General features: G+C 36.5%; 1 protein-coding gene across 3 annotated transcripts in view; it reads left to right on the top strand.

Moving 5' to 3' along the window:
* The window catches only part of LOC123865600 (facilitated trehalose transporter Tret1-like), a 91,208-nt gene extending 64,788 nt beyond the window's left edge, over positions 1-26,420 (top strand). For all 3 annotated transcript variants that reach the window (XM_045906747.1, XM_045906749.1, XM_045906748.1), the window contains exons 4-5: positions 16,494-16,681; positions 23,057-26,420. In XM_045906747.1, the coding sequence (XP_045762703.1) occupies positions 16,494-16,681; positions 23,057-24,088 (1,220 nt within the window). In that variant the 3' untranslated portion in view covers positions 24,089-26,420. The remainder of the gene's footprint in view (positions 1-16,493; positions 16,682-23,056) is intronic.
* The last annotated feature ends 628 nt before the right edge of the window (positions 26,421-27,048 follow it).

Below are 27,048 nucleotides of genomic sequence, written 5' to 3'. Positions count from 1 at the left end.
TAATATTATAATTTTTGACAATGTATACTATATGTAATGCCATATCACAGGTCACTCTCTGATTTATTGCTAACAATTTACTTCCAAATGCAAAGAAATCTAAGTGTGTTGAATTCACACTGCCCAATACCAGGACCTTAAATGACATAAATTCCTTGATAAATAATCATATGTTGAAAATAAAGGAGAACCCCGTGTTTCTCGGTATAATGTTAGATGCAAAGCTTCTATGGAACACCCACATATCAACACTTGATGGTAAACTCAGCTCTGCTGCTTACACTGTTAGAAAAATTCGACAGGTACTGACGTGGAAACTGCAAAAATTGTATATTTTGCCTATTTTCACTGTATTATGTCTTACGGACTCTTGCTATGAGATAAAGCGGTAGATATTGAGAAAAAAAAGTATTACAGAAAAGGACAGGACGTGCAATTTATAATTTAAAACCGCGCGCTGCCATACAATAAAAATATAAGGAAATAAGTACCTTATCTATTATCTTATAGTAGCTTCTAAATATATTTACAACTAGCTAATGCCCGCAGCTTCGCTCGCGTGGATTTAGGTTTTTAAAAATCCCGATCCTTTCATTTCCCAGAACAAAAGTTGCCTCTCCGTAATAGCCCGTCCCCGGGATGCAACTTGTTTCTGTATCACGTAAGAATATTTAAACGGATGATCCTTTTCAAATCCCGAGGGATCACCAGGATTTAGGAATGCAATTTCTTACAGCATCAGGGTTGAGGTCAACGACAAAGTGTTTACTTGGTATAGATACCTTCAATATCAATTAATAATCGACACTTTTTAAATCCCATTAGCTTTGGTAGTCAGGTCCCCTGCAACATCAGCGTTGAGGAGTTGGAATCCAAATTTTTTATAGAACAATGTCGCAAACTTTCTTTATCGATTAAAAAAACTACCCAAAATTACGGAGTTAGGTTACCTGCCAAATTTCATGGTTTTGAGTCAACGGGAAGTACCCTAGAGGTTTTCTTGACACACACGACAGACAGAGAGATAGACAACAAAGTGATCCTATAAGAGTTCCGTTTTTCATTTTGAGGTACGAAACCCTAGAAAACGTAGGATCGGCATTCCGAACCAGTGGTAAATTTTTCTGACCATCCAAAAACACTTTGAAGTTTACCTAAAAGTTTACAGGAATAAAAATTTATCATTGTATTCCATTCCATTTCATTCTATTCCATTCTGTTCAAAGATAAATAGATAATAAAAATATTTGTCACCGAAACAATAATTTACGATACATCGACCAATATCAATTTTACTGATGACAATCTGACTATTACCAAAGTGAACGACTACTATAATATCTATTATATACGACTAACATAATATGTATTATAAATTGTGTGCCGTTTGCATTCTCACTAGGTTCTCATTAAGTTTGTTTTATTTGGTTAAACTTTCTGGCATTTATATTGTTATGACGTTTAATTGGCAAACAGTCTGTTTATTGGCTGAAACTCAAAAATTCAGCCAATCACAACAAAGAAAATATTGTAATAATGATTGATGCAGCTTTCTGTAATTGAAAACAAAATATTTGACATTAACTTGAATGTGACAGTGTTTTCCGAATAGGGTTGCCAGAGGCCCCGTATTTTACTGGTTACCCCGTATTTCAGGATACAGAAACCTGTAATTATGAAAATAAAATACGGGGCAAATAAAACTAAATATTTTTAGGGTTCCGTAACTCAAAAGAAAAAAGAACTCTTATAGGATCACTTCGTTGTCTGTCAGTCTGTCAGTCTTTCCGTCTGTCCGTCTGTCCATTTGTCCTTCTATCCGTCTGTCATGTGTTCATGAACAAATATTAGTATTTTCAATTTTCAAAGTAAGATAACTACATATATCAAGTGGGTTATCATATGAAAGGGCTTTACCTGTTCATTCTAAAACAGATTTTTATTTATTTTTATGCATATTTTTTTAATGCATAACAGTTTTTGATTTCTCGAGTAAAATGTCGGAAAAAATACCCGAATACGGAACCCTCGGTGCGTGGGTCTGACTCGCACTTGGCCGGTTTTTTACAAATTCAGCAGGAGCTGGCTGGCGAAATCAAACACTGACGTTATGTCCAGTAGAAAGAATATTTTCCTTTTGCGGCAATGCGTAGCCGAAACCCACTCGATATTGATCATGGTCGTAGCCAAGGCGGCGGGGCTTGGTTTGAGGATGTAAGCCTTTTTTTATACAAGTTAGCCCGTGACTTTAATCTTTTCTAGTGGTAAGTGATGATGCAGTCTAATTTCTTGGCCGTTAGGGCCATACTAACCATATAACTAGCCATGACCGAAGCCTCCCACCAGACCAGAAATTTTGAAATGGCGACTGCGCCTGGGAAGCCGTCAAAAACCTAAGCCTAAAATAATACTTACACTATTTCTTGCATTTGCTTACCAATTTTTTTTGGAAATATTATATCAAACATTTCGCGTTTACTTCACTCGCGCTTTGAATTTCTATTACTTGGTGTAAACCCCGCAATTTCGTTTGCATGAATTTAGATTTTTAAAAATTCCGTGGGGGATTTTCCGGGCTAAAAAGCCGCCTAAACAAAATGTCTGGGATGCAAGTTACCTCTGAATAGTAAGTACCAAAATTTTGGTAAAGAAGATGGGCCGTGAAAGGGTAACAAATAGATAGGCAAATAGATATACCTACTGTCGTATTCGTAATATTAGTATGGATAGGAAGCTTCAAAAATAAAATCTTGCTATGACTACACTCGTTTCCCTTTCACTTTAATTTTTTCTGTATTGAACCAAAAACACTTACGCTCACTGCGCTCGCGCTTTTTTATTGTTGTATTTTATCTCACTGTCAAATTGAAAGGCGAAATTCCACTAACCAGGTAATTAGCCCATAAAGTTGAGCGAATGTTTTTTTCCTCATGACAGGATTCAGTTCCGGCCCTAATAAAACCTCTCCCGCAATCGATTCCTGGCTACGGCCATAGTATTGATACTGTGAAGGTGGAATTACAAATTAAATGTAATTTTAAGTTGAAATGAGAAGATTGTATGCATGAAATGTATAACATTTTGCTTTACAACACTAAGAGTTTTTAAAAGCTATTTAAATAAATAAATCTTTTATTTAAAACCACATTACAAACACAGTTCACCAATCAAGATACGGCAACATACAGAGAAAAAATACAAAACTTATAAATAAACTGAAATATCTAAATAGGCTTTCCATGCATTTCAGAGAGAACCACCGCCTATTTCTTCAAATACTTCAAATTTTCAAATTTCTTCAAATCTAAACCCCGTATTTTTGATGGTGGTAGCCTGTAAATCAAAAAGAGCCAGGTGGCAACCCTACTTCGACCTAGACAGAATGAAAAATTGTTTTCATTACTCGGTATGCCTACTGCCATAGTGTGACAGAAAGTGTGACGGTAGTTGTGAGCTCTGATTGGCCGACTCTCTTTCACTATTTGCTAAAATTGATGATTGCAACAACAATTTTTTCTTTTTTGTAATCGAAAACAGAACACGGACGTCAAACAGGTTGACTAATTGCAATCATTTCTGACCGGCTAACATTGTTCCGCTAGTGGCTCAAACTCACTGTCGCAGCAAGAACATGGTAAATTCAGCCAATCACAGCAATTTGAAATTTGGTTATCACAAATGTACCGATCTAGGAACCGAGAATGCACGAACCAGGGCAGATAGAGATAAGAACAATAATATCATACGTAGGAAATCGACGGGGGATCGTTGGCAACGATAGCCTTAAATACACTTTCGAACACTGTGCCAAAGCATGTTTCGTCTGACCAAAGCTTAATTAATATTAATACAAGATAATAAACTCGGCATTATAATAGTCACTTGTACTTTATAGGGAGGCTTGTCATTATCAGATAAATAGATAAAATATATAGTTCTGGTAACAGTCTGATCCCAAATACGTTGCGTGTTCAGAACGCATTACTTGTACAACGGGTATGACAGCTAGATACAATAGCTTCATTTTGTTGCCGTCTTGTAGCGTTTATACTCATTTATAACTCTGAAGATTAATTATAGTGAAAGCAACAATATTATACTAGAACTGAATCGATCCCATAACCCATATACCATATCGGAGTAAAATGATGGATGTAATTAAAACACGCCTTTTAGATTCAAACTCAGCATTTATTGAAAATATTACACTAAACTTAAAGCTGACCTTATCTAATTACTGTAAAATCATGCCCGCGTGGAATGGTGCCAAAAATACTGGCTGCATTCCTGCGCTGGATAGCCAGGCTTTTTTTTTATTCACTATAGGCAAGCGCTTGACCACAATCGAACCTGATGTAAAGTTATGATGTGGTCTAAGATGTGACGCGTTTACCTAGAAGGTGCCTCTGCCTATTCACTCTTGTTTTAAAGATACCCGGATTGTAATTGGTAGGAAACACAGACCGGGGGAGAGGCTGATCCATTGCGCAATAAATGAGCCAGACAGAACCAGCTCTTCTGTCACCAGATGAGGCTATTTATCGCGGTGAAATCGTACTTAAATTTTTTTAAGCACTAAGAGTGAAGTCAGAGAGACAGAGTTGCAGTGGAGCTCCTGGGTATCCACGGCAGAAGTTTCAGCTATTTCTGCTGCGGCTCCCGGTCTTGATGCTGTTGTGCTGATATGATACAGGGGCGACAGGGCCAAGGTGTCAACACACGTTGCGTCCCACATTAGAGTCCGTCCCCGTTCCCAGGGATTTGTTCAAATGTACCTACCTACCTCATTTTCATAAATACAGAATTTGTACACTTTTGATTACCAATTATGGAATTCGGAAGATAATGGTTTAAATTTAAACCTAAAGCTATGGGGGTTCCAAACGCGTTCAGCTCTGAGAAGAAGCCCACAACAAACTCAGCCGGGTATTCTTTATCAGAATTTCGGGAATAATGCTAAGAAAAACCACCAATCTCATTTCCTGTCCAGCAATTCGAAATGAAAAAGAGCAAAAGAGACAGCTTCCGTCGGAGTGTTTGTACATTTAAACGTAGAGATCTGTTTGTCGTTGTATCTACACGCAAAGCACATGCTATGTTAACGTATTACTGCACTGCAGACATATAAACCTTGCCAGCCAGGCCAAGCTATCTCTTACTAATTTTCATTGAAGAATTGAGACTGATCGCCATTACCTACTTATTTATAGGTAGAAAGAAAGAAAAAGAGTTTATTTGATGCTACAGAAAATATATATATACTTAATAATATTATTAAGCGTTTCTAACTCTCTCTTTCTATTGAAAGCAAAGTTTTCCCACCAACTATGGTGGAAAATTCTGACTTATTTTAATTTAGAATTCCAGTGAAAAAGATGCAGTTGTAACTGTTACAATCCAACAGAATGATAAAGATTTCAATTGTAAAGTCCGTATAGGTTTCCTGTATATTTACCTAACTCTTTCAGGGCATGTTATTTCAAAAACGGAATACAACTCTAAAGAGATTATTAATTAATATTTAATTAAGGCTTACACGGTAGCTAATAGAAAGGTGTTTCTACACAATAGATGAATTTTTGAAATTCAAAGAATAAATTGAATATGAATAATTGTACTTTGTACTAATTTTGGATGCCTGATTATGTAAGGTGAAACATTTCTACTGGACAATATTATGTAAGTACCTACTTAATAACATCTCATTGTAAAAAATGTTTTTCCAAATAAAGAATCTTGAATCTTGAGAATCTTTGAAACAAACTGCAAAGCAGTGCACAACTGTCGCCCCCCTAGTGACGTGTGTCGCGGTTGCGTGTCGCCGGTCGCGGACGCGCGTCGAGGTTTCGTAACTCAATCTATTTTGCAAGGATATACCTTATTTCATTATAGTATAGCACTGATATATCGATGAGACACAAACCTTGCCTCCGCCGGTATGTTCGCATCATGACAAATTGCGCGCTCCAGGCGCCAATTATGATATTTATTCTATTTAAAACATCACTACTCATGTAACTGCAGTATAATTACAATTAACCATTTATATTATATGAAAGGAGAAACTGATTGAATGATAAATTACCTACCAACATACAACTCAAACGGTTATGTTTAGTAACGTGAGATTAGCAAGAAACAGTTAAAAATTATTTTGCTATAATCCGCCAACAGAAAAAATCTGTATGGTCAAACATGCAGTTACAAGCTAAGCACCGCTTACCTCCCCAACCAAGCAATAAAGCCAAGCTCCCAAGCAAGCACTGCCACCACCATTCACATGCAACACCACACAAGACTTTTCCACTACTCTCGACGCACGTTTCGCCCCGACACCGGAGCATCCTCAGGAGATTTTGACTTTACAATGCTGTATTGTCAAGTTGACAATACAGCATTGTAAAGTCAAAAACAAGTAGTCTTGTGTGGTGTTGCATGTGAATGGTGGTGGCAGTGCTTGCTTGGGAGCTTGGCTTTATTGCTTGGTTGGGGAGGTAAGCGGTGCTTAGCTTGTAACTGCATGTTTGACCATACAGATTTTTTCTGTTGGCGGATTATAGCAAAATAATTTTTAACTGTTTCTTGCTAAACATGAACTTCCGCAAAGTAACGCCTGATTCTATCCAATAACGTGAGATTGTCAAAATGGCTGTGACACAGACAGACAGACGAACAGACGGACAGAAACTATAAGGGTTCTTTGTTTTAATACGGAACCCCAAATGATCAAATTAGAATAGCAATGACATGGTCTAGTTTTTAGTTCTAGCTTTAATTTTCATCCTTGCATAATATTATTATAGTAAACTACTCTCCCCCTCTCTCTTATTGGGATAAAACATATCCCTTCTGTACTTTATATGGATATATTTCATCCTATAGGATTAGTATTCATTAACAAACTAATGTATCCATACTAAAAGCAATAAAAGCTAACTGTTTGTAATTTTGAATGTATTGAGAATATTATAGCTACTAGAAAGCATCATAAATTTCGCTCTTTAATTAAGTATGCGACAATGAACTTTATGCCTTTGACACAGGATAAAAGGTCTATGTTTACGTAGTTAAAACTGAAATGGCCTTTATTGCCTAAGCAATAGAGAACGCCTATAAATAAGGATTTAGATGGACCGAGTACTGCAAAGTAGGGCTGTCAAATGCTATCATTAAATTATTTTGTGATGAAAATTACATTAAACTTACGTATAAAATCAATTTAATTTAAAATGGTAGGTAAAATGATATTGTACCCAAGTATTTTTAAGCAAATTTTCTTCATAAATGTTATTTTCAATTTTTTTTAAGACATTTAATGTTATTACACTGTAGGTAAGTACATGTTTTTTTCAAAAACATAGTTGAGATCAGAATATTAGGTAAGTGTATAAAATTATTTATGGGAAGTAAATCATTAATGGTCGTGCCTAGTGGGAGATTTTTAACCTATTCGATCGCGTAAAAGTTAACTGCGTTTTGTATGGAATTGAAACAGCGCCATCTTCTTGTCACTAGATGGCGCTGTTTCAATTCCATACAAAACGCAGTTAACTTTTACGCGATCGAATAGGTTAAAAATCTCCCACTAGGCACCCAGTCCTTCAATCACGTCGCAACGGAGTAACGGATTGACTTGGATTTTTACGTGTAATCGTATACCTAGATATAAGTAGCCTGGAGAGTGGCATAGGCTGCTTTGTATCCCGGAAATCAAAGATTGCTCACGGGATTTCCTAAAATCTAAATCCACGCGGACGAAGTCGCGGGCATCAGCTATTACGACCTATATTATGTAAAATATTTTATGCTCTAATCAGAAGGTACTAACTAGCTACTTATTGATTCATCGCCCGTTCAACCCTATATAAGATTTATGCGTTTCTCGGAAGCGGGCGATAAATCGCGAATTTTACGATAATTTCGCATTTACTACATATTCCCACATTTTAGTTAGGTACGAGGAATCGCCAGTAAACTGCCATGTTTGTGATCCCTCTGTTTACTGTGTTTATCTTAGATCACAAATAAAATAAGGTATTCAATGAATGGATGAATAAATTAATAGATATACTTTTACTGTAGGCACACCATAAAATTAATACAGAAAAAACACATACAAAGCAAAAAAATATATAGGCAGGTACAATTATTGCATAATGTATTGTTTCAATTGTAGCCATTAAAAAAAATGCTTGGAATTCCTCTGAAAAATAAGTATGTAAATATTTAATTTAAAAGTTTTCAAACAGACTGTCTTTCTCTTTTCTTTGCCGTTTGAAATTTCAAGCCTCTACGAGTAGCTCATCGGGTAGTTTGTTTATAATCGATTGCAAACTATCGAACCGACAAACAAAGTCAACTGCGAACTGTTCAAGTCGAACTGGTCAAGTGCGAGTTGGACTCGCACACGGAGAGTTCCGTACAATATTACGTACTATTTAATTCTTTTTAATTACATGGCGGCCATTTTGAAGTTCTATCATTATTATTCTTGTAACGGCAATAGAAAATACACACAAAGTTTCAACTTTACCTTATACAATTCATGAGATACCACCGCTGACAGATGGACGGATGGACTGCGGAGGCTTAGTAATAGGGTCCCGTTAGCACTCTTCAAGGACGGAACCCTAAAGACGAGTTATAAAGACGCTGCGCTTCGACTCTGCAGGTGTGCTTTGTGCCTTACAATGATGAAGAAGGTACTAAATTGTAGGAATTATTGGCATTGATACCATTTCGATACTGTAAGGCAAATAGTATATATTTGATAATAGAATCCGTATGTGTCAAATAATTATGCAAATTGAGTGTTCAGGCTATTTACTATGTAATTTTATAGCTAACAACTTGGTTAGAACATTTCCTTGATTTTAGTTGTAGGTTTTCAACAAGTTTCCTGACAATTTTTCCACAAAACTATGAACTAAGGTTTTCTAAGAATATCACTAGTTTTAATGGTGAAGGAAAACATCGTGAGGAAACCTGCATGCCTGAGAGTTCTCCATAATGTTCTCAAAGGTGTGTGAAGTCTGCCAATCGGCACTTGGCCAGCGTGGTGGACTATGGCCAAACCCCTTCTCACTCTGAGAGGAGACCCGTGCTCTGTAGTGAGCCGGCGATGGGTTGATCATGATGATGAAGATTTTCAATTCACAGTCGTAAAATTACAAATCACGCAAAAGATTTAATCACTTGTACTGAACCGATTCTACCTTTTGCATTTTGCTTTACTTTGGTTTCGTAGACTAGACTAGAAATAAATTCTTTATTTCTAGTCTAGTCTTTTACTCATAGAGATGGAAATACTTATACTTCTACCTCTATGCTTTAGCCTATACCCATGCAAAACATAACGACGATCTGTTGCTCCGTAGTGGTTGAAGGACAAACAAATAAATCAACAAATAAACACACTCATAATTATAACTACCTGATGCCCGCAGCTTCGCCCGCGTGGATTTAGGTTTCTAAAAATCCCGTGGGAACTTTTGATTTCTCAGGACAATGTCACAAAGTTTTTCTATCGTTTAAAAAAAAAATTACGCAAATCGGTTCAGAAATCTCGGAGATTTCGGTGTACGTAGGTAGAAAAACACAACTCCCTTTTTGAAAGTTGGTTAAAAAAGTAGCCTATGTTACGCCCTGGTCAATCCTCTATTTGTCTGTGAAAATCCCGTCAAAATCGGTTCAGCCGTTCCGAAGATTAGCCTTTTCAAACAGACAGACAGACAGAAAGACAGACAAAAATTTTAAAACCGGGTGATTCAGTTATGGTATCGTTCAAATAACCATATGAGCTTAATATGAGGTAGTTATTTCGAAATTACAGACAGACACTTCAATTTTATTTATTAGTATAGATATGGGTAAGTGGTACAAAATTGTTTAAAGTAAACTTTACATATTTTTTGTAACAATAGGAGCTCGAATAGCTATATTGTTTCAACTCAAAATGTCAACTTTCTCCCTTATAACTAAATAAAAACAGAAATGTGCTAAACGGTTACACAAACATGCGTATTGTGTACATAACCCTTTATGGCGGCGACAATTGCTTCAAATGAAATTCTAACAATCACATACATACTCACGAAATAATGCGTAAAATGTTTTATTTAGGAGTATTTTCTGAAAAATCACGTTTTTCAAAATGAAAGGCTCGTGAGTTGTGTACACTGAGGTCTATCATTACATATCTATACTATCTATATCTATATTCTATACTAATAGTTAGTAAGTTTGTTTGTAGGAAGTAATCTCTGAAACTACTGAACCGATTTCGAAAATCGTTTCACCAATTAGCAAGCTACGTTATATACCTGAGTATATTTTATTTTCAAAAAAAATTAGAGATCCCTACGAAAATTGGCATAAACTAACCGTGCGAAACCGGGGCGAGCCGCTATTATGTTATTATAAACTAGCTGATGCCCGCAGCTTCGCCCGCGTGGATTGGTCAGATCCCCTGCAGCATCAGGATTGAGGAGTTGGAATCCAAATTTTTTATGAAACAATGTCGCAAAGTTCCTCTATCGATTAAAAAAAAAATTACGCAATTCGGTTCAGAAATCTCAGAGATTTCGGTGTACATAGGTAGAAAAACACAACTCCCTTTTTGAAAGTCGGTTAAAAAAGTAGCCTATGTTACACCCTGGTCAATCCTCTACTTGTCTGTGAAAATCCCGTCAAAATCGGTTCAGCCGTTCCAAAGATTAGCCTTTTCAAACAGACAGACAGACAGACAGACAGACAGACAGACAGACAGACAGACAAAAATTTTAAAAACGTGTGATTCAGTTAAGGTATCGTTCAAATAACCCTATGAGCTTAATATGAGGTAGTTATTTCGAAATTACAGACAGACACTCCAATTTTATTTATTAGTATATCTATACTAACCAACAAACACACTTTCGCATCTATACTATCTAGTATAGATGCGAAAGTGTGTTTGTTGGTTTACAACGGATCGACAAAACTATCTATATGATGTAGTTGACAATAAATATTGCACATTTAATTATTGCACAAAATAATTTCAGGAAATCACCTTGAAAACAATATATAAATAAAACGCTTTATGTACAAGAGGAACTTTTAAAGATCTTGACATAAAATGCAATATCTCTAAAATTAAATCCTTTTTCATCAGGAGAGAAGATTTAGCAAGGAATGTAAAAACGGAATGATTACACAAGGTGGTCCCGTATAAATAACCCGAACCGTTGTTTGAAATCCTTTATTTCCCCTCCCAGGGGAATTACGAAAACGTATAAATCCGTACAACACCGACACGCCTTATTTTCGAACCCATTACAAAACAAAAAAACACAAACGAAGCTGAGATTTACGCTTGTTTAAATTTGGAATCGAATCTGTTACCCTGATTGATCGCATTCCGATGTACACTTTGCGAGGAATGACTCATTTTTAGGGTTCCGTATCTGAAGCATAGAGTAAAAATTATTATGGGACTTCGTCTGTGGTGGGGTTTGTTGGCGCTCGTGTTGTGCCTTTTTGGAGTGTTTTTTTGTTAGAAGTGGCCGGTTTTTGTGTTCTGCTGGTGTTTATTGGTGGTGGAACTGTCTGGGAAGTGCTCTAAAGGGTCGCCGCGTGTATGTCGGCGGGCGCCGGCACAGACGAAGTCCATACTTACACATATAGTTTCCCTAACTTGTAAATAACTACAAACTTGACATTGGCTAATCAGTGTAAAGCCAGACGAGAGAGAGAGAAAAAAAAGGATTATTATTACCCACCAGAGGTTTGACCAAGCCTAGAAGCTTGAACAATCGTGCGGTAAAGGAGCGACCCGAAACGACCCTAGTAATCCGGGACCTGACATGGCAGAATCGTTGTGTCATTTATCACGAGATCAGAGACTGTGTCTCTATTTGTACTGTGCCTGAAGGATGCGTACGGATTCCTACGTATTACTAAGACCGTCAGACCGTCTGTCTGTCTGTCAGCGGGCTGTATTTCCTGAACCGTAATAGGTAGAAATTTAAAATTTTCACCGAGCATGTATTTCTATTGTAAGTATAATAAAAAAGTTCTATCTTGTATGATGGTACGGAACCCTTCGTGTGTGAGCCCTACTCGCACTTGACCAGTTTTGCTTTACTTTGGTATGTAACAGAGAGGTTATAATCTGTAACTGAACATCTTCGGAAACGATCTGAAAAATAAAAGGCATTAATTCCACTCCGATATTTAGACGACTGAAGCGCCGTTACTTGGTATGTTTACTTAACGTGAGGTAAGACTGGAAGCACACTGAGCATAAATTCTTCGAGTAGGTAGTTCTAATTTTATTTTATCACTTCACTCAATTTTTATTATATCACTTTACATTGTTCAAAGACTAATTTCTATACTCGAAAATATCTAAATATTTAATAGGAATAGCTGACTGACTGACTGAGTCAGTCTGACTGAGTGATTGATCTATCAACGCACAGCTGAAACTACTGGACGTATTGAGCTGAATCATGCAGATAGCTATTATGACATAAGTATCCGCTAAGAAAGTATTTTTAAAATTCAACCCATATAAAAGGGTGAAATAGGGGTTTAAAATTTGTGTAGTCCACGCGGGCGAAGTTGCAGGCATCAGCTAATCAAGATATAAATGAGTGGAATGATTTGGCTAATCAGATAAATGATTTAGTCTATTCTGTAGGACTAGGGTCCCAATGGTTTCAAATACAAATAGCTCTAAAACTTATATTTCTTACGTAATCTATTTCTCAAAGGAAAATGAGTTTTTAATTCAGGCATTGATTTAACATATTTGCCAACCTATCACTAACTAAATAGTATAATACCAAGTAAAGTTAAAATCTCGAAATAAAGCAAATGTTAAAATCTCGATGTGTTGCTTACTTTACATAGAACCAGTATGACTTTTTTATTTATACACTATTTCGATAAACAAACTCTAGGCAAACTTTATATTTGTTTACGATCTAGTTTTACCGAGTTTTACCGTTTTTCCAATAAACTGCTCAACTTATTTTCAAAATATTTACTTTAGCAGTTTGGAATCTGTAAACATTCATGACGTACACTTTAAGTTTTTTTAGCCCCCGACCCAAAAAGAGAGGTGTTATAAGTTTGACGTGTGTATCTGTGTATCTGTCTGTGGCATCGTAGCTCCTAAACTAATGAACCGATTTTTATTTAGTTTTTTCGTTTGAAAGCTGGCTTGATCGAGAGTGTTCTTAGCTATAATCCAAGAAAATCGGTTCAGCCGTTTGAAAGTTATCAGCTCTTTTCTAGTAACTGTAACCTTCACTTGTCGGGGGTGTTATAAATTTTTAATTTACACTTGTTGTACACCTTTTCTATCCTCGTTGTACTTAACTCCCACTGCCAAAGAGTCATTGGTAGAGATGGACCATTTCACAGGTAGCATGTGAAAAATCACGTAAAAAGCCTTTACATTGTTATGTGTAACACTTGCTACCTCACTTAAAGTGCCTGTGAAAAATCCATTATCTCTATTCTATTCCCTCATTCTCATAGTCTGATGAGATGACAGTCCATCATAACCAGAGAGACGAACCATAGACGAAGAACTGACGGCTTTACTTTGGTAGAGGTTTCATAGCAGAGATATTATGAAGTAGGTATTTACCATAATAATAGGTACCTATTACCATTTCAGGTTAGGTTGCTTCAATCTCGTTGCATCTCATTTACAATCAAGTTCGCAATTGAAATACAATGAAATGAATACATTTATTTCATGTAAGACTTGTGCTACTTATGATTATGTCAAGACTCTACCACCGATTTCGGAAAGCAAATTCTACGGAGAAGAATCGGCAATAAAATAGTTTTTTTAAACAAAATGTTTTTCTAGATAGATAGATATACCTACAATATTTAAGCAATGTAACTATGTATTACAATTATCATAGATATTTACAATTATCCTGTGGGCTGTTGAGTGCAAAGCAGACCGTTTCCATTTAATAAAAACAATGTTGGACATACAATCAACATAATTTTTATCATAGACTAGCTGATGCCCGCGACTTCTTTCGCGTGGATGTAGGTTTTTTAAAATTCCCGTGGAAACTCTTTGATTTTCCGGGATAAAAAGTAGCCTATGTGCTAATCCAGAGTATAATCTATCTTCATTCTAAATTTCAGCCCAATTCGTCCAGTAGTTTTTGCGTGAAGGAGTACACACACACACACACACACACACACACACACACACACATACAAACTTTCTCCTTTATAATATTAGTGTGATGTGATAAACTCGCTACGGTCTACCTTCAGACTACCCGCATTCCAAACCGACTGGACTAGACTACTCCAAGACATGAAACACGTCTAAAAATCGTCTACTCACTTCGAAACCGAAATAGTCCGTCTGTAGTGCGTTTATTTTTGTCTGCGGCGTTCCAAAAGCGAAGTGGTTATATGTTGCTGGACGATGAGAAAATCAGGGGTTTGGTAAAACAACTAGGATTATTTTAAATTGTTATTGAAAACCAAGAATGTGATTTAAAGAAAATAAATCTATTTTTGTCTGCAGGACGTTTCAAAAGCGAAGTGGTTAAATGTTGCTGGATGACGAGAAAATCTGAATTTTGATGAAATACCTAGCATTCTTTAGAATTGGTAAATAATCAAACGTAAAGTTCACCATTAACAAGTGCAATCCTAAGTTATATTATTGTGCAAAAAAAAAACTGCTGCTTTTAAGTCTAGCTCTAAATGCTGTCCACTTCCATAATATTATATTGTCCAACTATTAGTTTCAATGACGGAGAAGAGATTTCCAACTTTAGAGACTTAACTAACGACATCTAGGATTTTCTTTCATCGTTGAAATATGGCATTTAGAATAGAATAGAATAGATTTTTATTCAAATAAACTTTTACAAGTGCTTTTGAATCGTCAAATAATTTACCACTGGTTCGGAATGCCGTTCATGCCGTTCATGCCGTTGTCGAATTTACATATTTATTATTTATCACTCATCTGTCAGAAGCAAATTGTGCTTATTTTATTCAAAATTGGTTTATATGTGAGTCCTTCTTCAGTAATCATTATTATGCTTGCCCAAGTAAAATTCATTGCACCTAGTTTTAAATACTGTACTGATGTCTTACCCATTTATTTTTGCATGGTCTAAAGTCCTAGATATTGTTTGCTCATCTCAAAATTTCAAAACATAAGTTATTATCATTTTCTACAAGTAAATAAGAAATTCTAGTTGTTTGATAAAAGTCCGAACTTCATAATTATCCTGCGACTCGAACATCAATTTGTACCTGCCATTTAATTTAGTCTGTGCAATAAACCAGCAGTGGCGCCCTCTGCTCTGAAGCGAGAAATTTGGCGGGAATCGTAAACACTGTCCGTTTATTTGTAAATATTATTGTGCTGATGAGCGATTTAGTTTACATTTGCATTCAGTGTAAAGTATTGCTATTGTATCAAATACGTATGTAATGTTAGCGTAGATAAACCTAATTTAGGTTGGTTTTTATAAACTAAGCTAAATTAAGTATAAAATACATAATATAACCCATTATTAGCTCATCATGTTCTAAGAAAAAGACCAAGCAAGTCTATGCCTACGACTTTCACGACTGGACATATTAAGACTGTCTCTTGTAGAAACTTCCACAATCTTGCACCTGCCTAGATCCAGCGGCTCCATGAGACTCGGTTGATGTCGTCTATCTTCCTAGTTGGGAGCTGCCAACGCTGCGCTTTTCGATAAGAGGTTGACATTCCAGCAACTTGATACCCCAATATCTATCAGTTCTCCATATAGACATTAAAATCTGATAGGGTGAGCTCTGAAGTAGGGATGTTATGGACATATAATTTCGGATCCGGATATGGATATGGATACGGATGGTAAAAAATAATATCGGTTTCGGTTACGGTTATGGATATTAAATTATTTCGGATTATCCGATAGTTTCGGTTACGGATATTAATTTTTTGAGGAACTGTAAAATGTGAACTGTGAATGTAAAATGAAGGTGTCGCATTCCAGCGGAGTGCACAGTTAATTCGTACGAGTGTAGTATTTAGTTAGACTCTGCCCTATCCGAAACTATCCAAAACTTTTATTACGGATTCAGTTACGGTTACGGATATTTTTTTATTTCGGATATCCGATAGTTTCGGTTACGGATATGGATATCCATAACAACACTACTCTGAAGCTCTGTAGATAATACCTAACACTTTTATGTAGAACACTGTAAGTTAATACTGGATTGCGCCATCTAACTGTGATTTAGTAAATTAACCACAATTTCACGGTTTTTGGATTTTTCCCTTTACTTCTGCTATAAGACCTTTCCACTTGGCAATGTTCATGATTCTAGGTCAACGGGAAGTACCCTATAGGTTTTTTTGACAGACAACAAAGTGATCCTATAAGAGTTTCTATTTTTCTTTTGAGGTACGGTACCCTAAAAATGCTCAACATATTCTTTCTTTTCAGGAGCCCTGATCGGCGGCATTCTCGGAGGCATGACAATGAGGCTGGGGAGGCGCACGATACTCCTGGTGTCAGCTCTTCCCTTTTCTCTCGCGTGGCTGGCGACCGCTCTGTCCACCAGCGTCAACATGATCTCCGTCACCTCGTTCTGCGGCGGGATGCTGATTTGCTGCATAACTATGATCACTCAGGTGGGTTAGCGGCACTTTTTAACCGACTTCCAAAAAAGGAGGAGGTTCTCAATTCGTCGGGATCTTTTTTTTTTTTTTTTTGTTTTTATGTATGTTCCCCGATTACTCAAAGACCCCTGGACCGATTTGGAATTTTTTTTTTGTTTGAAAGGGTATACTGTGCAGGTGGTCCCATATAAATTTGGTGAAGATCTGATGAATATCTTCGGAGATGGAGAACAGAACTCCTCAATGGATAAGAGCAAATTGCTCGCGATCACTGTAATAGCTTAGTAAACAGTAGGGTTTTAACTGGGCATAGTATATTATAGTACAGTGGTGCCACTAAAAATTGTGAAATAAAAAATTTTCAAAAGAAAAATAAAACCGACTTCAAAAACCAAAAACACTAAAAAGTAGAAAATAATTTTTGTTTAGCTACACATGTAATGTACCTAGGTATGAAGTCGGGCGAGCTTCACTCTTGGATTTCTAATTTTGTTTTAATATGCTCGCTCGACTTCATACCTAGGTACATTACATGTGTAGCTAAACAAAAATTATTTTCTACTTTTTAGTGTTTTTGGTTTTTGAAGTCGGTTTTATTTTTCTTTTGAAAATTTTTTTTATATTGTTACCAAGAAAATATGTTACGTCAGAAATTGGGTAGGAAGTTTGGTACGCCAATTTGCCCATAGGATATCAGTATCTATGTTGCTTAGTCCGATAGAGTCTTGTAGAGCTCGGAATCCTAGGATCGTCTTGAAAGAGCGAGCGCTACTGGTACCTACTTAGGAGAACTTGGCTCTTCACAGTATGAGTTGAAGATGGCCACGAAGGGGGTTTAACTTGGCTGAAATCCTACCCGAGAGCTATCCCATATTGCCCGAGATTTTAAGTTAGTCTGTCAGCTATCTCACCTGGTGGTAAGTGATGATGCAGTCTAAGATGGAAGTGGGCTAACCTGGAAGGGGTATCGCAGTTTTTCATTAAACCTATACTCCTTTGGTATTCTACAAGGCATCGTACCGAAACGCTAAATCGCGTAAAAAAATGTATCTACAGCCTAAAAGAAGGTCATGCCCATGTTATGCCTTGATTTATTAAATTTAATACCTCACATGAGTGTATTTTGTACCTTAATATTTTTTGTCTGTCATAAAATTAGGACGCAGGTGTTCTAGACCTTTTTAGCTTGTTATCATGATTATGTATACACGTAGCATTTGCGTCTAAAATAATAAAGGTTCGGTCTGTATGTAAACGAATTATACGACATGTCATTTTGCTACTTGTATTTTATCAATGCAGCTGTATTGAAATGCTCATGTAGTAATGTTAGCATGACACTGATTGCCATTGATTTTATTCAGAACTATCTGATGCCTACGATTCCGTTCGCATGGTAGGTATAGGCTTTTTTATAAGTCCGTAGGAATACTTTGATTTTCCGATATAAGAAGTAGTCAATATTTTAATCCAGGATATAATCTATCTCAACTCTTAATTTCAGCCAAATCCGACCAATAGTTTTTGCGTGAAAGAGTAACACACATACACACAAATATTAGTGATGTATTACCATTATGATTTTCAAGAAATAAGTCTGATTAATACTAATTTATTTTCCCTAATTGTGTAAAAAAATTAGTGTCCTAAAATCTATGTAGTTAGATAGCGATACATACATTAAAATTGTTTTTCTGTACCTCGGTGTATTTTAACATCCGTTTATTTATATTTATGAACTCAATTTGTTTTCCTCTTTCATTTGATATCCCACTCGATACAATAGCAAAACATTTTTGCAGAACCCCCACTTTTTTGATGTAACATCCGTAATTTTTTTTTCCTATAAAAAAACGTTATTATGGACCATAATAACTAATTGATACCTCATTCATCAAAATCAGCCCAGTAATTTAGGCGCTACGGTGGAAAACACAGAATCTGATACAAACATACATAGACTGCTAAAATCATAACCCTTTGCCGTGTAGTCGGGTGAAAAGGTGAATAACATAAGTCGTGTAAGCTACATGTTTGTTGAAGTTTGTCAGAACATTACTAAAACGCAATACCCATACTTCCAACATCAATGGTAACTACCTTGAAGCGCAATCAATCATTCAGCTTTACGACTTATGGTGGAGATGTGAGAAGTAACACATTCACACATACATTATTATTGACAACGAATAGTAATTAGAAACTGTATGGTGTAGAGTAAAACCTGTGGTAAAACTTAAAAAGGTTTTAGATGCGTACGGTTATAGAGTTCGGATAGCAAAAAAATCTAAATATGAAGGTAAATAGGTACTAAGTACGTACCTAATGTAAAGAAAACTTTATTTGTTGAAGCTTTTTAGGGTTCCGTACCTCAAAAAGAAAAAAAACGGAACTCTTATAGGATCACTTTGTTGTCTGTCTGTCCGTCGTGTCTGCCAAGAAACCCATAGGGTACTTCCCGTTGACATAGAATCATGAAATTTGGTAGGTAGGTAGGTGGTATAGCACAAGTACAGGAATAAATCTGAAAACCGCGAATTTGTGGTTCCACCATTTAAAAAAAAATGTGTTTCAGTTTTCAAAATAAGACAACTATACCAAGTGGGATATCATATGAAAGGGATGAAGTGGGATATCACTTGTACATTCTAAAACAGTTTTTTTTAGACAGTAATTTTTGATTTATCGTGCAAAATGTCGGAAAAATACCCGAGCACGGAACCCACGGTGCGCGAGTTTGACTCGCACTTGACTGGTTTTTCTAACGATTTTAGTACAAATGGAACGGAAAGCCGTGTGTCACACAATAATGTAGACTCAGAACAGACTACGTTGTAACAGTAACACCATATCTCGTGAGTTTTTGCGCCATTTCGCCTCATGCATTCAGCAGATAGAAAATGCTTCACTGTAAATACAGATTTCTTAAGGTTGTATATACAAATTCAAATTCAAATTCAAAATATTTTTATTCAATTAAACTTTTATAAGTTTAAACTTTTGAATCGTCAAAATAATCTACCACTGATTCGGAATGCCGTTCCTACCGAAAAGAACCAGCAAGAAACTGGGCAGTTACTCTTTTCAAAGATTTTATAATGTTAGTGTTAATATTTTGCATGAAAGAAAATTCACTCACAATAGCTACTAGCTCTATAATATGTTGCGGACAATGCTTTTGATTTTTTTCTTCTCTCGTCAGGCTTTACACTGATTAGCCAATGTCAAGTTTGTAGTTATTTACAAGTTAGGGAAACCATATGTATAAGTATGGACTTCGTCTGTGCCAGCGCCCGCCGACATACTCGTACACGCGGCACCCCTTTAGAGCGCTTTCTAGTCAGTTCCACCACCAATAAACACCAGCAAAACACAAAAACCGGCCACTTCTAACAAAAAAACACTCCAAAAGTCACAACACGCGCGCCAGCAAATGCTACCACAGACGAAGTCTGCTTTTGATTAGTACATTAAAACTTTTACATATCTATTGATTGTGCATGTACCCCATACCTACAACCAAATCTGTTCAGGCATTTAGGTACAAGTCATGGTGGGATAAAAAATCTTACATTTACATACATGAACCCTAAAAACATTACACTCCTTTTTTGGGCATTCATGTAATAAATTATTATTATTGACTATCTGATGTCCGGGACTTCGTCCGCGTGGATTTAGGTTTTTCAAAATCCCGTGGGAATTCTTCGATTTTCCTGGATAAAATGTAGTCTATGTGTTAATCCAGGTATAATGTATCGCCATTCTCAGCTGAATCCGTCCAGTAGTTTTGGCGTGAGTGAGTAGGTAATAAATATACACGCACACATACAAACTTTCCCCTTTATAATATTAGTGTGATGCAATTTGTATACCATCAACATATCGTTAGTTAATAGTCTTCGAGATGTTCTTTAGAATGGTCAAGTCTGCCTATTGATAGTGACTCAACCAGCAACTAGGAATGCCGACTCTGCGGAGATGTCGGCAAGAACTAACTTGTCAATAGTTCTAAATGTGACTTATAGGGGCACCCATGTGTGCAACGAGCCTTATAAGACAGGACAAAAAGAATACATTAACCATATTAACATATGAATTAGTGGCACTTGTTTCCACATCAAGCTTTTGTCTACTAGTTATGCAGCGTGTTTGATTAGATAAATATCATTGAGGTAGGTATGTAGTACTCACAGATATGGATTGTAGTACCACATACATAGTACCATAGATTTTTTCGTTGTCCCTGCTAGTTGACAAACGTTCAAACGGTCCTTCGAGTTCTCAAAAGTTTTTTTATGAGTTCATTTCGGACTTAGAAATCCAGAAAACTTAGCTTCCGACGCCTGAAAGCAATCTCAATTTCCAGTACGCAATCTAACTGTGTGCCAATTTTCATATAAATCGGTTTAACAGATGAAGGCCTTTAAGAATTCCATGGCAACTCTTTAATTTTCCAAGATAAAAAGTGGCCTATGTCCGTCCCCTGGATGTAAGTAAACTCTATCATCAAAATCGGTTAAACTGTTGGGTGGTGAAAAACTAACAGATAGATAGACAGACAGGCCGACAGACAGACAGACACATTGTCGCATTTATAATATCAAGTATGGATGATATTTTAAGAAGTGAAATGTCAATTTAAATTATTCTGCATTAATCTGCCCCACCTCCCATAGCTATCCTAATATTTACGACATAGGTACGAGGCTCATTATTTTCTTAGTACATTAACCATCAAGCAAAAGTTCATAAGTATCATCAAAGATAACTTATTTAAGTAATAAATAATTAATTCAATAAATTATCTATGGTATCATACAGGAAAGGAACACTAGAGGCGGAAGCATTTACCAACTGCCACTATGTCATGGTTTGGTAGTTAAAAGCAACTTAAGCACTTGTTTTCTTACCATACTAACCATAACATTAAATAGGTGATGTCACACACTTTCTCTCCATACATATTCAGTGTTCTAACATCGCTTTGTTCTCACTTCACGTGTCTTATGTACACCGCCCTTTGGCGGCTTTCGTAACCTTTGTTGTGACAGTCTTATTATGATCAACCCATTACCAGCCCACTACTGAGCACGGGTCCCTTTTCCGAATGAAAAAAGCCTTAATAGCTCAACGGTTATAAGAGCGGACTGAGATCCGAAAGGTCGGCGGTTCAAACCCCACCCGTTGCACTATTGTCGTACCTACTCCTAGCACAAGCTTTACGCATAGTTGGAGGGGTAAGGGGAATGGTAGTCATGATTAAAATGGCTAATATTCTTTATTAAAAAAATATCTATATATTTCCTACCTGTGATGACGTATGGAGCAGAAACGTGGACACTGACAGTTGGCCTCGTCCACAAACTAAAGGTCGCTCAGCGCGCTATGGAGCGAGCTATGTTGGGTATTACTCTCAGGGATAAAATCCGGAACGAGGAAATTCGCAGAAGAACAAAAGCGACCGACATAGCTCAAAGGATTAGCAAGCTGAAGTGGCAATGGGCAGGTCATGTCTGTCGCAGAACCGACGGCCGATGGGGCAGACGTGTTCTGGAGTGGAGACCGCGTACCGGTAAGCGCAGTGTGGGACGACCTCCTGCCCGCTGGACCGATGACCTGAAGAAGGTGGCGGGGAGCGGGTGGATGAGGAAGGCGGAGGACCGTGTTTGGTGGCGCGCTCTTGGAAAGGCCTATGTCCAGCAGTGGACGCATACAGGCTGATGGATGGATGGATGGATGGATCTATATATATTCCGCCACGCTGGTCAAGTGCGGATCGCCAGACTTTACTGCTTTAAAAACAGTTAATTTAAAGAGGCATGGAATTTATAGAGTCCCACAGTATAACTGATTCTATTTATAAGGCAGTGTTTTGTAACCAAACCGCTACCAGTGCAACAGCTTTGCTGGATAAAATTCTATGGTCTAAATTACAAGTATCAGCAAACCAGACTTAAATTTTAGAAATAAGTAGTTACCATATCCAAAATTCGTTTTACAGTCCTTCAAACAAATTACTTTTCCGTTTAATTTAACTACATTTTGTACGAAACATAAATTAGTTTCGAATTCGCCATGGAATCTTTAATGTTTCATGTCCGAATGTGCGTCAACGGTTTTAAACAAAAACTTATTTTACGCCAATTGTTACCACAAATCACACGTTGAAAATCTCTACAAATATTAAGTTTCGTCTTTGGCAGTAGAAAATCTTATGCAATGTCAAAATGTGAGTTTTCTGTTAATTGACTTTTGGCTGACAACCAAAATTTTTACTCACTATACTCGCAAATTGTCATGTACGAAAACACTTCACAGTAATTTCACAGTGTGGTTATTGATTAATTTCAAGTGTCACTTATTTCTCTTTTCTCTTGCCCACAGGTTTACGTCACGGAAATAGCAGTGCCAGAAATACGAGGCTGCCTCAGCTCTGTACTGAAGATCTTAAGCCAGATTGGTATCCTCATATCTTTCTCCCTTGGAGCTTATTTAAACTGGCATCAGCTGGCTTTGGTCGTTGCTGCCGCTCCAGTCCTACTCTTCTTAGCTCTTCTATTCATCCCCGAAACGCCGTCTTCTCTGTTCCTCCGAGGAAAAGAAGAAGAAGCGGCTGACTCCCTTCAATGGCTTCGAGGTCCTGACGCCGATATCCGACAAGAACTAGCAACGATAAGAACGAATATTCTAGCAAGCAAGCAGTACAACGATGGACGAACGGGAAAGTTGAAAGTCCTTTTATCCAAAAGACTTACTCGACCTGTCTTGATCACGTGTGGACTGATGTTCTTCCAAAGGTTCACTGGAGCACATGTTTTTAACTTCTACGCTGTGCCTATGTTCAAGAAAACTTTCAGGATGATGAATCCACACGGTGGAGCCATCGCTACTAGCGTGGTTCAACTTCTTGCTTCATGCTTATCAGGAATGTTGATAGACCATGTTGGGAGACTACCTTTGTTAATGATAAGTGGTGTGATGATGTCTATAGCTTTAGCGGGTTTCGGTTCCTACGCGTATTACGAAGATGTCTTCCGGAATTCAACAGACTTAACTAATGTGGAACCTGGTTCATATGACTGGATTCCGCTTCTTTGCGTTTTAACGTTTACTATAGCGTTCTCACTTGGTATCAGTCCTATATCTTCTCTTTTGATTGGAGAACTGTTTCCTCTAGAATACAGAAGTACTGGGAGTGCGCTAGCGACCAGTTTTAGTCATCTTTGTGGTTTCGTTAACGTTAAGACAGCTGCAGATTTTCAAGATCACATCGGTTTATATGGTCTATTCTGGTTATACGCTGGAATTTCTGTTCTTTGCCTCCTATTTGTAGTGCTTTTTGTCCCTGAAACGAAGGGAAGAGAAATAGATGAGATGGACCCAAAATATGTGGAATCGTTATGTATAAACCGATAGTATTAAAGTGTAGCAAGTAATGGTTGCAAATATAGACTGAATTTCTTTGTAGATAGTAGAAAGGTGTGTTTAGAAAGTGCACAAATGAAAGGCGTAGAAAAGTATCGCTGTGCTAGAATGAAGCCCTTATACAGTATTATATATTAGAGTTTATATCTTAAGAGGTTTTGAACAGTGCCTTACGTGTTTGTGTAAATGTTAGATAGTACCTCTTACAATTGCATCACAAGTTTTTATGCAAGTATTTTAACTGTTGAAGTAATTTAGATTAAAGTTCCTTAATATCGACGCTTATTTCCATTTCAATTGAAAATCAAACCAAATAACGAGAATTTATTTGTATCCATGTATTTTTAAAGATCTGCATTTTTTTTTTTTTTAGAAAATATGCAAACTTGTATTGTGCGTTTTAAGAATATTGTATTAAAGATACAATAAGATTGAATTCGATTGCCAAAATACTGTAAAAATACTGATTTGATATTTCAATTCTTACTGTAATTAAAGAAAATAAAATAATTATTCTAAATATTATAGATATAAGATTATTATGTAAGTGAAAACTATTCTTCCCAATGCCTTAAATTTTCGATGCTTTTGCATTTTCGCGGACACAAAAAGTTAATAATGTGATGAATATTTTTAACAGTATTGATAAAAAAATAATAGTTTTTATAAGCGGTAAAATTATAGGTTTAGAGTGATACAAGTTATAAGTGTTGTTTTGTCAATGTATGTACTATTTATGTGTTACAATCGGCAGATAACTTAACTTTTACTAAGTGAGGGGTTTTCTTGAATTTTCACCTAAAAAGTGTCCTCAGGTTTTATTGCGAAAACTCATAATATCTACTTGGTTTAAAATATTTGCTTTTTTGAATATTCATTATTAATACACATACCTAATGTGTAAGAAGAATATAACAAAATTCATGCTTACAAAATATTACAACCATATCCATTTCAATTCGATTGTTTAGCAATTTATCGGACAGACAACAGATTTTGAAATCATGCCTACAACTGATATCTAGTTACAACTCTTGCAAATGAATTAAAATTATGACTACATTTTGGTCTAGTCTATTGACAAGACGGTAGGTATCTTATTTCATTTCTTACTCAAGATTAAGATTTTGGGTCAACAGAATTCGCTATGACCTACAGTGCGCTAGTGTGAATCCACCTTGAGCTATCTGCCGATTGGAATACAAAAAATATTATAGATAAATGTTTCAAATCTATCATAAAATTCTATGAATTTATATAAAAAAAATATATTGTGATATTACTACAAGGCGAAACTTTATTACAAAGTGTACAGGACCTATGTAGCTAAAATATATATGTTTCGTTCACCAGTGTTTGAAAATGAGCATTTTTCCGCCTTAAGAGTGCTCTTCGAGTTTCAAAGTTAAAGGGGCTCAAAGATTTTCATACTTTAAAACTACAAATTTTTACGGAAATCTAAAAATTATAGACACAGATACTAAATTCCTAAAGCGTGTCTACATTTTAATTGCTTAGTATTAAAATGAGAATTAATCTTCGTTTGTATGCAGCGTGCTCGAAGAACACTCTTCTTAGTGTAGATCGATTTGAAAAAAAATGGTGCTAAACTGGTGCCTTGCATACGTCTAAAGAAAATGTATTTAATTAAAGTAAATAATATACCAGACTAGTTGTAGAGTTGAAGTCATGGAAATAGAAAGATTTTTGATTCAAATACAATTTTTACAAACGTTTTTGTACTTTTACAAGTATTTTTGAAATTGTCAAGTGCATACTATCCGAGATAAAAGAATGCTACACATTAACCTTGGTCCACCGTAGCATTACTTTTAGGAACATTAGTTTTGAGAATTCCCACGTTTTTTTGGCGATAACTCAAAAAAATATTTTATGCAATTTACGACAGTGTTTTTTTTCCAATAAAAATAGGGAGCAAACGACCAGGCGGATCACCTGATGTTAAGTGATTATCGCCGCCCATGAACATTTGCAGCACCAGAGAAACCGCCCTATGCGTTGCCGGCCTTTCAGGTGTAGTAGAGATGCCCACGCGCATCGCTTATTAGAACTTGCTCTGCAACTAGTCTAGGTACTCTACGATATGCAATTGTTATTGTATTTTTATTATATTTTCAATGTTGTATATAAAAATGTAGATCTAAGTTTGTAAATAAAATAGATATTTATGTATTAATCGTTTTACAAAATTTTGCCATATTATATTGACTGGTGTACATCGTACGCCGATTAAAGAGTATTTTGTCACGTGTACTTAAAAAAATGGTGATTTAAGTGTTTCAATAAAATGTTTTTAATCGTGGTTTTTTTTTTGTTTTTATAACAAATACCGATTGTCAAACAGCCCACTACTGAGCACAGCCAAGTGCAGATTGGCAGATTTCACACATTGTTGAAAACAGTGTGAAGAACTATGTGATAGCCTCGACAGGTCAACGGTTAAAGCAGCGGACTAAAATTCGAAAGGTCACCGGTTCAAACCCCACCCGTTGCACTATTTTCGTACCTACTCCTAGCACAAGCTTTACGCTTAATTGGAGGGGAAAGGGGAATATTAGTCAGCATGATAAACTTGGCTAGTATTCTTTAAAAAAACTATTAGGCGTATAGGTTTCCTCACACTTTTCTTTTGTCATTAAATCATGTGATATACTTATACTATATCGTTTAAAGCGCACTTAACTCAAAAAGTTAGAGGTCGAACCCGGGCTCGAACCCCCGACCTCTCGAATTGAAGGCCGACGTCTTAAACACTAGGTTATCATCATATCTTGACCACCGAATGCTATACAGACCGCAACCTAGCGAATTTTTGCCCTACCGGGAATCAAACTCAGAACCACCCACTTCTATTAAGATCATAACTCACTGCGCCAGAGTGGTCATGTTACGCGTCAAAAAGCTATCTGGTAACAGACAAATTGCATTCA

Source organism: Maniola jurtina, chromosome 5 (assembly GCF_905333055.1).
Source record: "Maniola jurtina chromosome 5, ilManJurt1.1, whole genome shotgun sequence".
In the NCBI taxonomy this organism is placed as follows: Eukaryota; Metazoa; Arthropoda; class Insecta; order Lepidoptera; family Nymphalidae; genus Maniola; species Maniola jurtina.
Note: the sequence above shows the minus strand (reverse complement) of the source record. Positions and strands in the feature narration are given on the sequence as shown.